Genomic DNA, 16,772 nt, shown 5'->3' with positions numbered 1-16,772 from the left:
ATATTTCATTTGGAATAATTGGTCTATTGTTTGTTGCTGTTTTTGGTGGTAGTCTTTTATCTTGATTAATTTTTCCTATTCCTCATGTGATTGCTTTACCGTATTATTTAAAGTTTTTAACTATTACAGTTGTTATTTTAGGTGCTTATTTAGGTTATCTTATTTCTAATTTTGATTTTGCTCATAATTTATTTTCTTTAAGTATACTTTCTTTTGTCAGATTTGCTGGTTCTATTTGATTTATACCTTTTCTTTCAACTAAGTTTATTAGATATATTCCTTTAAAAATAGGTTATTATTCATCTAAGTCATTTGATTATGGTTGGGGTGAATTACTTGGTGGTCAAGGTTTATATAGATTATTTATTTATTTAATTGGTTATATTCAAGGTTGATATGATTCTAATTTCGGGATTTATCTTTTAACTTTTATTTTTTGAATATTTATTTTGGTAATATTATTTTTCGTTTATTTAAATAGCTTATAATTAGAGCGTGACACTGAAGATGTTAAGGAAGTATTTTTACTTTTAGGTATTTATAAATATAGATATATTATTTTTACAGTGAAAATGTAATGTTTTATTTAAACTATATAAATTTTAGAAATGTTAATGGAGTTTAACCGTTAATATAAAAAGTTAGCAGCTTTCATATTGGCTTTACATTTCCTTAATTGGAACTATTATAGTTCAATTATATTATTAACAGTAATACATCTCTTTTTGGCTTCAATTAATAAGAATAAGGGTAGTATATACCAATCTTCCAGGTCGAAACTGACTGCAATATTTCGCTTCTTATTCTATTTAAGGTTGATTGATATTATCAATACTTTTTGAATGCAACCCAAATGTTACGTTTAACTACAACCCTTTATTCTGCTCATTGTAATGCTCCTTGATTTCATTCATGGTATAGTCCACCTAGTAGAACTAGAATAAAAAATATTGTTGATACTGTTCAGATTATAATGTCTGATGTTTTAAAAATAATTACAATTGGTAGAATTAGTGCAATTTCTACATCAAAAATTAAAAAGATTACTGCGATTAGGAAGAATCGTAGTGAGAATGGTATTCGTGCTGATCTTTTTGGATCAAACCCACATTCAAATGGTGATCTTTTTTCTCGATCATTAATTAATTTTTTTGATAGTGTTGTTGCCAGGATTATAACAATTATTGGAATAATAAATCTAATGAAAACTCTTGTGGATAGAATTAGAATTGTTTTTCTTGATTTATATCAAGCTTTCTGATTGGAAGTCAAATGTACTATTTATACTAGAAAAACAATTATCTACCTCATCAATAAATAGAGATATATAAGAATAATCATACTACGTCTACGAAGTGTCAGTATCATGCTGCTGCTTCAAATCCAAAGTGGTGTCTTGGTGAGAATTGATTTATTGAGTGTCGAGGTAGACATGTTGATAAAAAGATTGTTCCAATAATTACGTGTAAACCATGGAATCCTGTTGCAACAAAGAATGTTGACCCATAAACTGCATCTGCAATGGTAAAAGGTGCTTCTCAATATTCATATGCTTGGAGTATTGTAAAGTATAGTCCTAATAACACTGTGAAGAATAATCCTTGTAGTGCTTGAGTATGATTAGATTCCATTAAACTATGATGTGCTCATGTTACTGTTACTCCTGATGCTAAAAGAATAGCTGTATTAAGTAATGGAATTTGTATATGGTTAAAGGGTTGAAATCCTATTGGAGGTCATAGTATTCCTAGTTCAATTGTTGGTGCTAATCTTCTTCTAAAGAATGCTCAAAAAAAAAGAAACGAAAAATAATACCTCTGATGCAATAAATAAAATTATTCCTCATCGTAATCCAATTGATACAAATCCTGTATGTAATCCTTGATATGTTCCTTCTCGTACTACATCTCGTCATCATTGAATTATGGTTAGTAGGGTAATTCCAAATCCAATTATAAATAAGTTAATATTAAATAGGTGGAATCATTTTGCTAGTCCTGATACTAGGACTATTGCTCCAATTGCTCCTGTTAATGGTCAAGGTCTATAGTCTACTAAGTGGAATGGGTGGTTTGAGTGAGTTGTTAACATAGGTTTAATATACTTCTCTAGAATATAGAGTTCTTAGAATTGAGAAAACATAGGCTTGACTTATTGCTACTGCTGATTCTAGAATTAATAGTAGTATTTGTCCAATAATTAGTAATGAAATTAAGTTTATTGCTATAGATGGTCCTGTGTTTCCTAATAAGGTTAATAATAAGTGTCCTGCAATTATATTTGCTGCTAACCGTACTGCTAATGTACCTGGTCGAATAACATTACTAATTGTTTCAATTAGTGCTATAAATGATATTAATGCGGGCGGTGTACCTTGTGGTACAAGGTGTGTAAATATATGATTAGTATGGTTAATTCATCCAAATAATATAAATCTTAGTCATATAGGTAGGGCAATTGCAAATGTTAATGCTAAATGTCTTGTTCTAGTAAAAATATAAGGGAATAATGCTATGAAATTGTTAAATAATATTATAATAAGAATTGAGATGAAAATGAATGTTGTTCCATTAAACGATTTTGGTCCAAGTAGTGTTTTAAATTCATTATGTAAGGTTAAATTTAGTTTATTTCAGATAATGTTAATTCGTGATGGTGTAAGTCAAAATAGTGATGGGATTAATAATAGTCCTAGAAATGTTCTAGTTCAATTTAATGATAAATTAAAGATGTTAGTTGATGGGTCAAATGTTGAGAATAGATTTGTTATCATTTTCAATTTAAGTTTTTTATTTCAATTGTTCTTTTTTCTGCTCTTTTAATAAGGTTAGGTTTAAATGAGAAGAAGTTTATTTGATTAAACAAGATTAATGTAGCTGAAAATATAATGAATAGTGAGAATCATATAAGAGGGGATATTTGAGGGATTTGGATATAATTTCCCCATCAGAAGTAGTCGTTAATTTACTATTATGTGGTTTAAGAGACCATTACTTACTTTCAGTCATCTGATGAATTTCAAGGTGTACTAATTTTTTTAGTTACTTTAGATTGACACTCTAATGTTATTTATTTTAACTAACTCCTTAAATTATCTTAGATAATCACTTAATAAATAAATTTACTGAAGTTCTTTCAATTACAATTGGTATAAATCTGTGGTTTGCTCCACAGATTTCTGAGCATTGTCCAAAGAATAATCCAGGTCGATTTATTGTGAATGTTCCTTGATTTAACCGACCTGGCGTTGCATTTATTTTAACTAACCCCTAATGCAGGAATTGCTCATGAGTGTAGAACACCTGATGCTCTTGTTAATACTCGTACTTCTGTATTTTTTTATTATTGTTCCTGTTATTAATCCAACTAGGAAGGTTTGAAGGATAATAAAAAGCATTATTGATATTGGGTGTCTTAATGTAATAAAATTAATATTTATTACATTTGATAATGATATAATTATTATTTTGATCATTTCAGGGGTTAGTTCATTTAAAATATCGGTTTTGGGGACCGATGATGGAAGCTTTTCCACCTCTGAAGTTTTAAAAGTGGGGGCTGGACTTATTTCCGGTTTACAAGACCGGCGTTTTTTTTGAAACTATTAAAACTAATGTTTATATTCTCTATTTTTACTTCTTTATTGATTTATTTTGCTGGTGTTTATGTTTTTTCATCTAAACGTAAACATTTATTAATGGTTCTTTTGAGATTAGAATATATTGTTCTTTCTTTATTTATATTAGTTATTGTTTTTCTTATTGAGTTTGATTATGATTATTTTTTTCCTGTTATTTTTTTAGTTTTTTCTGTTTGTAAGGGTGCTTTAGGTCTTTCTATTTTAGTTTCAATAATTCGTTCTCATGGTAATGATTTTTTTAATTCTTTTGGTTTATCTTTATGTTAAAGTATTTATTAATAATTATTGATGGTTGGTTCATTCTTTAATGTTTCTGTCGAGTTTTGTGTTTATAATTTGTGTTTATTTATATGCTGATTTGAATATAATTAGATATTATTTTGGTATTGATTATTTTTCTTTTAGTTTAATTTTGCTTAGTTTTTGGATTTGTTCTTTAATAATCACTGCTAGAGGTTCAGTTTATTTAAGTTCATATCATTCTAATTTTTTTGTTTTTATGGTTTTGATTTTAATAATTATGCTTTACTGTTCATTTGCTAGATTATGTCTTCTTTCTTTTTATATTTTTTTTGAGGCTAGATTAGTTCCTACTTTACTTTTAATTTTGGGTTGGGGTTATCAACCTGAGCGTTTGCAGGCTGGTGTTTATTTAATTTTTTATTCTTTGGTTGCTAGATTACCTTTATTATTAGTTTTATTTAAGGTTTATGATTTTTCTAATACTTTATATTTTCCTTTATTAGTTGATTTTGGTTCTTATTATTTTATGTTTTATGTATTTATAATTTTGGCTTTTTTAGTTAAGATACCTATGTTTTTGGTTCATTTATGACTTCCTAAGGCTCATGTAGAGGCCCCTATTTCAGGTAGAATGATTCTTGCTGGTGTTTTATTAAAGTTAGGTGGTTATGGTATTTTTCGTGTTATAAAGGTTATTTCTTATTTGGGTTTAAAGTTTAATTATTTTTGATTATCTTTGGGTTTATCTGGGGGTGTTATTGTAAGATTTATTTGTTTTCGTCAGGTTGATTTAAAGTCTTTAATTGCATATTCTTCTGTTGCTCATATAAGAATGGTTATTGGTGGATTGATGACTATGAATTGATGAGGTTGTGTAGGTTCTCTTTCTCTAATGGTTGGTCATGGTTTATGTTCTTCTGGTTTATTTTCTTTATCTAATATTATTTATGAACGTTTAGGTAGATGAAGATTATTAATTAACAAGGGTATAATTAATTTGATGCCAAGAATGGCTTTATGATGATTTCTTTTAAGATCATCAAATATGGCTGCTCCTCCTTCTTTAAATTTGGTAGGTGAAATTAGATTATTAAATAGAATTATATCTTGATCTTCTTTTAGATTCTTTGCTTTGATTTTTTTATCTTTTTTTAGAGCTGTTTATACTTTGTATATATATTCTTATTCTCAGCATGGAAATTATTATTCTGGTGTTTATACTTGTTCTCTTGGTTATTTTCGTGAATATCATCTTTTACTTTTACATTGATTGCCTTTAAATATTCTCTGTTTAAAGGGTGAATATTTCTTTGTTTAGTTTGCTTAAGTATTTTAATTAAAAATATTGTTTTGTGGAATCAATGATATGAAGTTTTTCATCTTAGGCCGTGAATTTACTTTCTATTTGTTCTTTGAGTTTTTTTTCTTTGTTTTTTTCGAGAACTATAATTTTTATTTTAGGTATGTATTATTTAATAATTGATTATAGAGTTTTTGTTGAGTGAGAGCTTTTCAATTTAAATGGTTCTACAGTTGTTATAACTTTAATTTTGGATTGAATATCTCTTATTTTTATCTCTTTTGTTATATATATTTCTTCTTTGGTTATATATTATAGAGAGGATTATATATCTGGTGAAAAGAATATAAATCGTTTTATTATTATTGTTTTAATATTTATTCTTTCTATAGGTTTTTTAATTATTAGTTCAAATTTAATTAGAATTTTATTAGGTTGAGATGGTTTAGGTTTAGTTTCTTATTGTTTAGTTATTTATTATCAAAATGTAAAATCTTATAGTGCTGGTATATTAACTGCACTTTCTAATCGTATTGGTGATGTTGCTATTTTAATTTCTATTGCATGAATGTTAAATTTTGGTGGTTGAAATTATATTTATTATTTTGATTTTATTTCTAATTCTTTTGAAATAAAGCTCATTACTATATTAATTGTTTTAGCAGCTATAACTAAGAGAGCTCAGATTCCTTTCTCTTCATGACTTCCTGCTGCTATAGCAGCTCCTACTCCTGTTTCTGCTTTAGTTCATTCTTCTACTCTTGTTACTGCTGGTGTTAATTTATTAATTCGTTTTAGACCAATATTAGATACTTATAATTGTGGTTGATTTTTACTTTTAATTGGATGTATAACTATATTTATGGCTGGATTGGGCGCTAATTTTGAATTTGATTTGAAGAAGATTATTGCTCTTTCTACTTTAAGACAACTTGGTTTAATAATAAGAATTTTGGCTATGGGTTATCCAAATCTTGCATTTTTTCATTTATTGGCTCATGCTTTATTTAAGGCATTATTATTTATATGTGCAGGTTCAATAATTCATAATTTGAAGGATTCTCAGGATATTCGTTTTATAGGATCAATTGTTAATTTCATACCTTTAACTTCAGTTTGTTTTAATGTTTCTAGTTTATCTTTGTGTGGAATACCTTTTTTAGCGGGATTTTATTCAAAGGATTTAATTCTTGAGATGGTTTGTTTAAGATGAATTAATTGTTTAATTTTTTTTCTTTATTTTTTTTTCTACTGGTTTAACGGCTTCTTATTCTTTTCGTTTGTTTTATTATTCAATATATGGTGATAATAATTTTTATTCTAGATTTTCTTTTGATGATAAGGGTTATTATATTTCATTTGGAATAACTGGTCTATTGTTTGTTGCTGTTTTTGGTGGTAGTCTTTTATCTTTATTAATTTTTCCTATTCCTCATGTGATTGCTTTACCTTATGATTTAAAGTTTTTAACTATTACAGTTGTTATTTTAGGTGCTTATTTAGGTTATCTTATTTCTAATTTTGATTTTGCTCATAATTTATTTTCTTTAAGTATACTTTCTTTTGTCAGATTTGCTGGTTCTATTTGATTTATACCTTTTCTTTCAACTAAGTTTATTAGATATATTCCTTTAAAAATAGGTTATTATTCATCTAAGTCATTTGATTATGGTTGGGGTGAATTACTTGGTGGTCAAGGTTTATATAGATTATTTATTTATTTAATTGGTTATATTCAAGGTTGATATGATTCTAATTTCAAGATTTATCTTTTAACTTTTATTTTTTGAATATTTATTTTGGTAATATTATTTTTCGTTTACTTAAATAGCTTATAATTAGAGCGTGACACTGAAGATGTTAAGGAAGTATTTTTACTTTTAGGTATTTATAAATATAGATATATTATTTTTACAGTGAAAATGTAATGTTTTATTTAAACTATATAAATTTTAGAAATGTTAACGGAGTTTAACCGCTAATATAAAAAGTTAGCAGCTTTCATATTGGCTTTACATTTCCTTAATTGGAACTATTATAGTTCAATTATATTATTAACAGTAATACGTCTCTTTTTGGCTTCAATTAATAAGAATAAGGGTAGTATATACCAATCTTCCAGGTCGAAACTGACTGCAATATTTCGCTTCTTATTCTATTTAAGGTTGATTGATATTATCAATACTTTTTGAATGCAACCCAAATGTTATGTTTAACTACAACCCTTTATTCTGCTCATTGTAATGCTCCTTGATTTCATTCATGGTATAGTCCACCTAGTAGAACTAGAATAAAAAATATTGTTGATACTGTTCAGATTATAATGTCTGATGTTTTAAAAATAATTACAATTGGTAGAATTAGTGCAATTTCTACATCAAAAATTAAAAAGATTACTGCGATTTGGAAGAATCGTAGTGAGAATGGTATTCGTGCTGATCTTTTTGGATCAAACCCACATTCAAATGGTGATCTTTTTTCTCGATCATTAATTAATTTTTTTGATAGTGTTGTTGCCAGGATTATAACAATTATTGGAATAATAAATCTAATGAAAACTCTTGTGGATAGAATTAGAATTGTTTTTCTTGATTTATATCAATCTTTCTGATTGGAAGTCAAATGTACTATTTATACTAGAAAAACAATTATCTACCTCATCAATAAATAGAGATATATAAGAATAATCATACTACGTCTACGAAGTGTCAGTATCATGCTGCTGCTTCAAATCCAAAGTGGTGTCTTGGTGAGAATTGATTTATTGAGTGTCGAAGTAGACATGTTGATGAAAAGATTGTTCCAATAATTACGTGTAAACCATGGAATCCTGTTGCAACAAAGAATGTTGACCCATAAACTGCATCTGCAATGGTAAAAGGTGCTTCTCAATATTCATATGCTTGGAGTATTGTAAAGTATAGTCCTAATAACACTGTGAAGAATAATCCTTGTAGTGCTTGAGTATGATTAGATTCCATTAAACTATGATGTGCTCATGTTACTGTTACTCCTGATGCTAAAAGAATAGCTGTATTAAGTAATGGAATTTGTATAGGGTTAAAGGGTTGAAATCCTATTGGAGGTCATAGTATTCCTAGTTCAATTGTTGGTGCTAATCTTCTTCTAAAGAATGCTCAAAAAAAGAAACGAAAAATAATACCTCTGATGCAATAAATAGAATTATTCCTCATCGTAATCCAATTGATACAAATCCTGTATGTAATCCTTGATATGTTCCTTCTCGTACTACATCTCGTCATCATTGAATTATGGTTAGTAGGGTAATTCCAAATCCAATTATAAATAAGTTAATATTAAATAGGTGGAATCATTTTGCTAGTCCTGATACTAGGACTTTTGCTCCAATTGCTCCTGTTAATGGTCAAGGTCTATAATCTACTAAGTGGAATGGGTGGTTTGAGTGAGTTGTTAACATAGGTTTAATATACTTCTCTAGAATATAGAGTTCTTAGAATTGAGAAAACATAGGCTGGAGTTATTGCTACTGCTGATTCTAGAATTAATAGTAGTATTTGTCCAATAATTAGTAATGAGATTAAGTTTATTGCTATAGATGGTCCTGTGTTTCCTAATAAGGTTAATAATAAGTGTCCTGCAATTATATTTGCTGCTAACCGTACTGCTAATGTACCAGGTCGAATAACATTACTAATTGTTTCAATTAGTACTATAAATGATATTAATGCGGGCGGTGTACCTTGTGGTACAAGGTGTGTAAATATATGATTAGTATGGTTAATTCATCCAAATAATATAAATCTTAGTCATATAGGTAGGGCAACTGCAAATGTTAATGCTAAATGTCTTGTTCTAGTAAAAATATAAGGGAATAATCCTATGAAATTGTTAAATAATATTATAATAAGAATTGAGATGAAAATGAATGTTGTTCCATTAAATGATTTTGGTCCAAGTAGTGTTTTAAATTCATTATGTAAGGTTAAATTTAGTTTATTTCAGATAATGTTAATTCGTGATGGTGTAAGTCAAAATAGTGATGGGATTAATAATAGTCCTAGAAATGTTCTAGTTCAATTTAATGATAAATTAAAGATGTTAGTTGATGGGTCAAATGTTGAGAATAGATTTGTTATCATTTTCAATTTAAGTTTTTTATTTCAATTGTTCCTTTTTCTGCTCTTTTAATAAGGTTAGGTTTAAATGAGAAGAAGTTTATTTGATTAAACAAGATTAATGTAGCTGAAAATATAATGAATAGTGAGAATCATATAAGAGGGGATATTTGAGGGATTTGGATATAATTTCCCCATCAGAAGTAGTCGTTAATTTACTATTATGTGGTTTAAGAGACCATTACTTACTTTCAGTCATCTGATGAATTTCAAGGTGTACTAATTTTTTTAGTTACTTTAGATTGACACTCTAATGTTATTTATTTTAACTAACTCCTTAAATTATCTTAGATAATCACTTAATAAATACATTTACTGAAGTTCTTTCAATTACAATTGGTATAAATCTGTGGTTTGCTCCACAGATTTCTGAGCATTGTCCAAAGAATAATCCAGGTCGATTTATTGTGAATGTTCCTTGATTTAACCGACCTGGCGTTGCATCAATTTTAACCCCTAATGCAGGAACTGCTCATGAGTGTAGAACATCTGATGCTCTTGTTAATACTCGTACTTCTTCATTTATTGGTAGGATTGTTCGGTTATCTACATCTAGCAGTCGAAATCCATCATTTTCTAGGTCTTGTTCTGGTGTTATATAAATGTCAAATTCTACGTCTATGAAGTCTGAATATTCATATCTTCAATATCATTGTCGTCCAATGGTTTTAATTGTGATTATTGCATCTACTGAATCATCAAGTAAATATAATAGTCGTAATGATGGAAGGGCAATAAAAATTAATGTAATTGCTGGTAAAGCTGTTCAGATTGTTTCAATTAAATGTCCATGAAGTATAGTACGGTTAGTATAGGCAATAAATAATATATAACTTAAGGCATAACCTACAATTACTGTAATTAATAATAATACGACCATAGTATGATCATGAAAGAATGATAATTGTTCCATTAATGGTGAAGCTCCATCTTGAAGAGATAAATTTGATCATGTTGCCATTAATAAATATTTTCTAATAAAAGGTCAAACCTTTATTTGTAGAGCTTAAATCTACTGCACTAATCTGCCATATTAGAATCTAGAGATTAATGGTAATTCTGAGTAACTATGTTCTGCAGGAGGGTTATTTTGTAGTCATTCTGTTGATCTTCTTATGTTAGCTCCAAATATAATTGCTCGGTTTGTAACCATTCTTTCTCATATAATTACAATGAATATAATGATTCCTACAATAGAAATTGTAGACCCAATTCTTGATACTACGTTTCATGATGTATATGCGTCTGGGTAGTCTGAGTATCGTCGAGGTATTCCTGCTAATCCTAGGAAGTGTTGAGGAAAGAATGTTAAGTTTACTCCAATGAATATAATTGTAAATTGGATTTTTAATCATGTATTATTTATAGTTAATCCTGTAAATAGTGGATATCATTGAATGACACCTCCTATAATTGCAAATACTGCTCCTATAGATAATACATAATGAAAGTGGGCTACTACATAATATGTATCATGTAATACAATATCAAGTGATGAATTTGCTAATACTAATCCTGTTAATCCACCAACTGTAAATAGGAAAATAAATCCTAGAGCTCATAATAATGGTGGATTGAACTTGAATTTAGTTCCATATAATGTAGCTAATCCTGCTAAAACTGGAAGTGAAAGAAGGAGAAGTAATGCTCTAGTAGCTACTGATCATACAAATAAAGGTGTTTGATCTAAAGTTATACTTTCTGATCGTATATTAATTGCTGTTGTAATGAAATTTACTGCACCAAGAATAGATGATACACCTGCTAAGTGTAGTGAAAAAATAGCTAGATCTACAGATGCACCCCCGTGTGCAATAGCTCCTGCTAGAGGAGGGTATACTGTTCATCCTGTACCAGCACCATTATCTACTATAGAAGATGTAAGAAGAAGGGTTAGTGAAGGTGGTAGTAATCAAAAACTTATATTATTTATTCGTGGAAATGCTATATCTGGTGCACCAATTATTAGTGGAACAAGTCAATTACCAAATCCACCTATTATAATAGGTATTACAATAAAGAAAATTATTACGAATGCGTGAGCTGTAATAATAACATTATAAATCTGGTCATCCCCAATTAGAGATCCGGGTTGACCAAGTTCAGCACGAATAAGTATTCTTATTGATGTTCCTACTATTCCTGCTCATGCTCCAAATAGAAAATATAAAGTACCAATGTCCTTATGGATTGTTGAGAATAATCATTTTTGCGGTAAGATGGCTGAATTTTAGGTGGTAGACTGTAAATCTACTTATGAGATGTTTTCTGTCTTATCATATTTAGGTCTTATATTCAATTATGATTCTAGACTGCAATTCTAGAGGTGTAAAATTTTACTAAAGCCTAAAAGATTATTCTTTTAATTATAACTTTGAAGGTTATTAGTTTGATTAACTTAAGTCCTTAGTATAATGAAATTAAGGTTGATGTTGAAATCAATCCTATTGCTGAAATTATTACTGTTATAGGAAGAATGATTCTTGATTTTTGGGACTTTATCTTTATAGATCACGAATTTTCTGTGTATGATATAATTAGAGCTGAGAATCTAATACGTATATAGTAGTAGAGTGTAATTGTAGTTAATACAACTATAATAGTTATAATAGTTGTTATATTGTTTTCTATTAACGATTGTATTACAATTCATTTTGGTAAGAATCCAAGGAATGGTGGTAGTCCACCTAAAGATAATAAAGATAAGAATATTATGAATTTAATTTCGGTTTTTATATTTCTGGCTGAATAAATTTGATTTATGAAAAATAAATTTATTTGCTTAAATAATAAAACTATAAGTAATCTTAATAGTGAGTAAATAATGAAGTATACTTCTCAGATGTTTTCTCTGACTGTTAATGATCTAATTATTCAACCTAGATGTCTGATTGATGAATATGCTAAAAGTTGTCGTAAGGATGTTTGATTTAAACCTCCTATTGCCCCAATAATAATTCTTAAGATAATAATTGTTCAAATAAAAGTTCTTAATTGAATACAATAGGATAAGACCATTATTGGGGCGATTTTTTGTCATGTTATTCATGTTAAACAACTATTTCATCTTGATGCTCCTACAACTTCTGGAAACCAGAAATGGAAAGGTGCAGCTCCAATCTTTAATAATAGTCTAGATCTAATTATTATTGATGGGATAAATTCTGTTTCCCATCCCATGGGATATTTTATTTGAATCATTAAAATTGAAAATAATAATATTGTCGATGCTATTGCTTGGACAATAAAATATTTAATTGATGATTCGTTTATTATGATATTTTTATTTCTTGTTAGGAGCGGAATAAATGAAAGTAAGTTGATCTCAAGTCCTGTTCAAACCCCAAATCAGGAATTTGATGAAATGGACAGGATCGTTCCTATCATTAATGTTGATAGGAAGAAAAGTTTTGTAGAGTTGTTGGTCATTAAAAAGGAGAGGATTGATACCTCTATAAATGGGGTATGAACCCATTAGCTTGTATAGCTTACCTTTTTACATTAAGGTGTATGATGCACGTTAGTTTTTGATACTAAGGGAGGTAGTTTAATTCTATCTTATGTAATTTTAATGAAGGTAATTTTATTTACTTTATTTACCCTATCAAGGTAACCCTTTAATCAGGCACTTCATTTATTTAATATATAAATCGAAAGTATTTTTTGAAATTCTTTTATGTATTATTTTGTTTAATTAGAATTAATTTATCCAGCTCCTTTTATTTTTTTTATGTATATATATAATAAATAATTAATATTAATATATTACATTTAATTAAAATTAAAAGATTATAAGTTCTTCTTAATATTATTAATTGATTATTATAATACATTCATTTACCTAGGATAATAGCTACTAATGTTTTTAGCTTAAAATAAGTTATTATAATATAATATATATAATAATATGTAATTTAATATTTAATATTATTATAATTGGATATAAAAATAATATTATAAATTTTAAATATAAAATATTATAATAATATAAATAATTATATTAATTATAATAATATAATTAACATAAGTTATCTATAATTAGATTATTTAACTAATATATATATAAGTTAACTTAATATAAAAAAAGAATTCATATTAATAACATATTATATTAAATTACATAATTGTATAAAATATATTTATTATATTATTTAATCTTTCTTTATTTATTAGTGGAAAGAAAGATTAAATAAGAAAGAATATAATACATTTATTGCTATACATGTTCCATATTAATCTTTAATTATATATAATAGAGAAGTTGTTGTGGTCATACAGGGGAGCGTTTCTTTTTTTTTGTTAATGTTTGTGGTTTTTTTCTTTTTTTTCTTTAAATATTTGAATCTTTTATTTTTTCCTGATTTAATAAATTTAAAAATTTCTTATTTTTTATTTTTAAAAGTTTTATTCTTGCTTGTTTATTCACTTTTTCTTTGTATTATATGTAAGTTTTGTTAGACTAAATGTTCTTTTTGCAGTAATTTGATTTAATTATCAAGTGATTTTGGATTTAGCAATTGATTTAGTATCGGCATAATTCGTGCCAGCAGCCGTGGTTATACTATTGATACAAGTGAATATTATTGGTTAAAACAGTTGTTTATACTATTAGGGTTGAAATATAAATTTGTAAGGTGAAATGTTAAAATTTATTTGTGGCCCTTTTTATGAATAGGTGAAATTTAAGTAATAAACTATTATTAGATACCCTATTATTTTAAATGTTAATTATATTTACCAGGGTACTATTAGTTAAGGTCTTTAAACCCAAAGAATTTGGCGGTATCTCATTCCATTCAGAGGAACCTACCCCATGATTGATAATACACGATTTACTCTACTTAATTTATTTGTTTGTATATCTCCGTTTTCAGAGAATCTTTTTAGAGTTATAATTCTCAAGATTTATAATTATAAAATATTTCAGGTCAAGGTGCAGCTTATAGTTAAGAGGAGGTGGGTTACAATAGATTTTTGTTTATAACGGATTTGATAGTGAAATACTGATAATGAAGGTGGATTTGATAGTAATTTAATTTATTTAATTTAACTGATATTGGCTCTGAGATGTGTACACATCGCCCGTCGCTCTCATTATTGATTATTCTATTCTATTTTAAAGTAGCTTCAATTTAGATGAGATAAGTCGTAACATAGTAGATGTACTGGAAAGTGTATCTAGGAAGAGTTTGAAGATATAACTTATTAGTAAAGTGTTTCATTTACACTGAAAATTTTTCTGTGCAAATCAGGATATCTTGATTATTTATTTTATTATATTTATTTTTTGTTTATTTAATTATGTAATATAAATAATTTTATTGTATTTTTGTCTTAGTATATTTTATAGAATTGATTTTTTAAATTATAGTGTATTGGTAATGTAAGTGTTTTATGAAATATTATTTTAAATTTTTTTAAGTAGATTTTATTTATTGTACCTTTCGTATCAGGATTTATCAAAATTTTAGTATTTATTTTACTTGTCTCGATTTGGGTTGATTTATAAATAATTTATAGTTAATGTATCATAATTATTAGTAATTATTTATAGAAATGAGATGTTAATCGTTTCCCAAGATATCTAGTTTCTTAAGAAAAAATTTAATTATTTAATTTTTTAAGTAAAAATATTAACTTATTTATTCTTTAAGGGATAAGCTTTGAAGTTAATAACCTATAATTTACTTTATAGAAATATAATAGTATGCTTTAAACCAGCTATCTTTAAGATTACGTTTTAGTTCATTATTTTTTATTTTGATTTTATATATATTTTTGGTTATTTATTAAGATTATTAATTTAATTTTAAAATTTTTGTAATAATGACAGAATTAGTATATTTATTTGTATGAAATTTTTACCTTGTGAACTTATTATAAGGAACTAGGCAAAATTGATTTCCTCTTGTTTATACTTTGAGGTCTGGCCTGCTCACTGAGCGTATTTTTAAAGAGCCGCGGTATTTTGACCGTGCAAAGGTAGCATAATCATTAGTCTCTTAATTAGTGGCTGGAATGAATGGCTTGACGAGAAATCAACTGTCTCTTAATAAATTTTTGAATTTAACTTTTGAGTCAAAAGGCTTAAATTCTTCTTTAGGACGAGAAGACCCTATAGAGCTTGACATTTTACTTTTATATAGTTTTTTGTTTGTCTTTCTATATTTAATGATGATGTTTTGTTGGGGTGACATGAAGAATAGATAAACTCTTCATTATTATATCATTTATTTATGTTTGTTATTTTGATCCATAATTTATGATCATAAGATTAAGTTACCTTAGGGATAACAGCGTAATTGTTTTTGAGAGCTCATATCGACAAAGCAGATTGCGACCTCGATGTTGGATTAAGAAAAATTTAGGGTGCAGGAGCCCAATTATTAGGTCTGTTCGACCTTAAAATTCTTACATGATCTGAGTTCAGACCGGCGTGAGCCAGGTCGGTTTCTATCCTAAGATTATTAATCCATATTAGTACGAAAGGACCATATGGTTAAAATATTTTTTGTTATATTGATTAATATTAATTTATTTACTATTTTGACAGATTAATGTGTTGAATTTAGAATTCATTTATGTAGATTTTTTTCTACAAATAGTATTGATACTTTATGATTTATTAATATTTATTTTGAATTTTCTTTTCTTGGTTATTTGTGTGTTAATTAGTGTTGCCTTTTTAAGGTTTTAGGTTATATTCAGATTCGAAAGGGTCCAAATAAGGTAGGTTTCGTTGGAATTCCTCAGCCATTTAGAGATGCTATTAAGTTAATTTGTAAGGAGCAGCCAATTCCTATTATATCTAATTACCTACTTTATTATTTTTCCCCTGTTTTTAATTTAATGATTTCTTTAGCCGTTTGAGTAATTTTTCCTTATTTAACTTATATGTGTTCTTTTTCTTATGGATTTTTATTTTTTTATGTTGTACTACATTAGGTGTTTATACTGTTATAATTGCTGGTTGATCTTCTAATTCAAATTATTCATTATTAGGTTCTCTTCGTTCTGTTGCTCAAACAAATTCTTATGAAGTTAGTTTAGCTTTAATTTAATTGTCTTTAATTATTTTAATTGGTAGTTTTAATATGTTTGATTTTATAAACTATCAGCTTTATTGTTGATTTATTATTATTTCTTTTCCTTTAGCTTTAGCTTGTTTTGCTTCTTGTTTAGCTGAAACTAATTGTACTCCTTTTGATTTTGCTGAAGGGGAATCTGAGTTAGTTTCAGGATTTAATATTGAGTATGGTGCGGGTGGTTTTACTTTAATTTTTTTAGCTGAATATACTAGAATTGTCTTCATAAGAATATTATTGGCTTTAATTTTTTTAGGTGGTGATTTTTATTCTTTTATATTTTTTATTAAGCTTGCTATTATATCTTTTGGTTTTATTTGGGTTCGTGGAACATTACCACGGTTTCG

General features: G+C 27.2%; 1 protein-coding gene and 1 pseudogene across 3 annotated transcripts in view; both read left to right on the top strand.

The window, feature by feature from the left end:
- LOC126293624 (uncharacterized) overlaps nt 1-16,772 on the top strand; it is a 201,222-nt gene that overhangs the window by 11,322 nt on the left and 173,128 nt on the right. For 2 of the 3 annotated variants that reach the window (XR_007552322.1, XR_007552323.1), the window contains exon 2: nt 11,088-11,440. Coding sequence is in view for 1 of the 3 variants with exons in the window: in XM_049986905.1 (XP_049842862.1) it covers nt 11,088-11,382 (295 nt within the window). In the remaining 2 variants the exon portion in view is untranslated. Of the gene's footprint in view, nt 1-11,087; nt 11,550-16,772 lie in introns of those variants that run through there. The other variant, XM_049986905.1, reaches the window with a different exon arrangement.
- LOC126293627 (uncharacterized) overlaps nt 1-16,772 on the top strand; it is a 72,454-nt pseudogene that overhangs the window by 44,809 nt on the left and 10,873 nt on the right.

The sequence above is a fragment of the Schistocerca gregaria genome, chromosome 10 (genome assembly GCF_023897955.1).
Source record: "Schistocerca gregaria isolate iqSchGreg1 chromosome 10, iqSchGreg1.2, whole genome shotgun sequence".
NCBI classification, from domain to species: Eukaryota; Metazoa; Arthropoda; class Insecta; order Orthoptera; family Acrididae; genus Schistocerca; species Schistocerca gregaria.
This window is presented reverse-complemented; position numbering and strand designations above follow the sequence as displayed.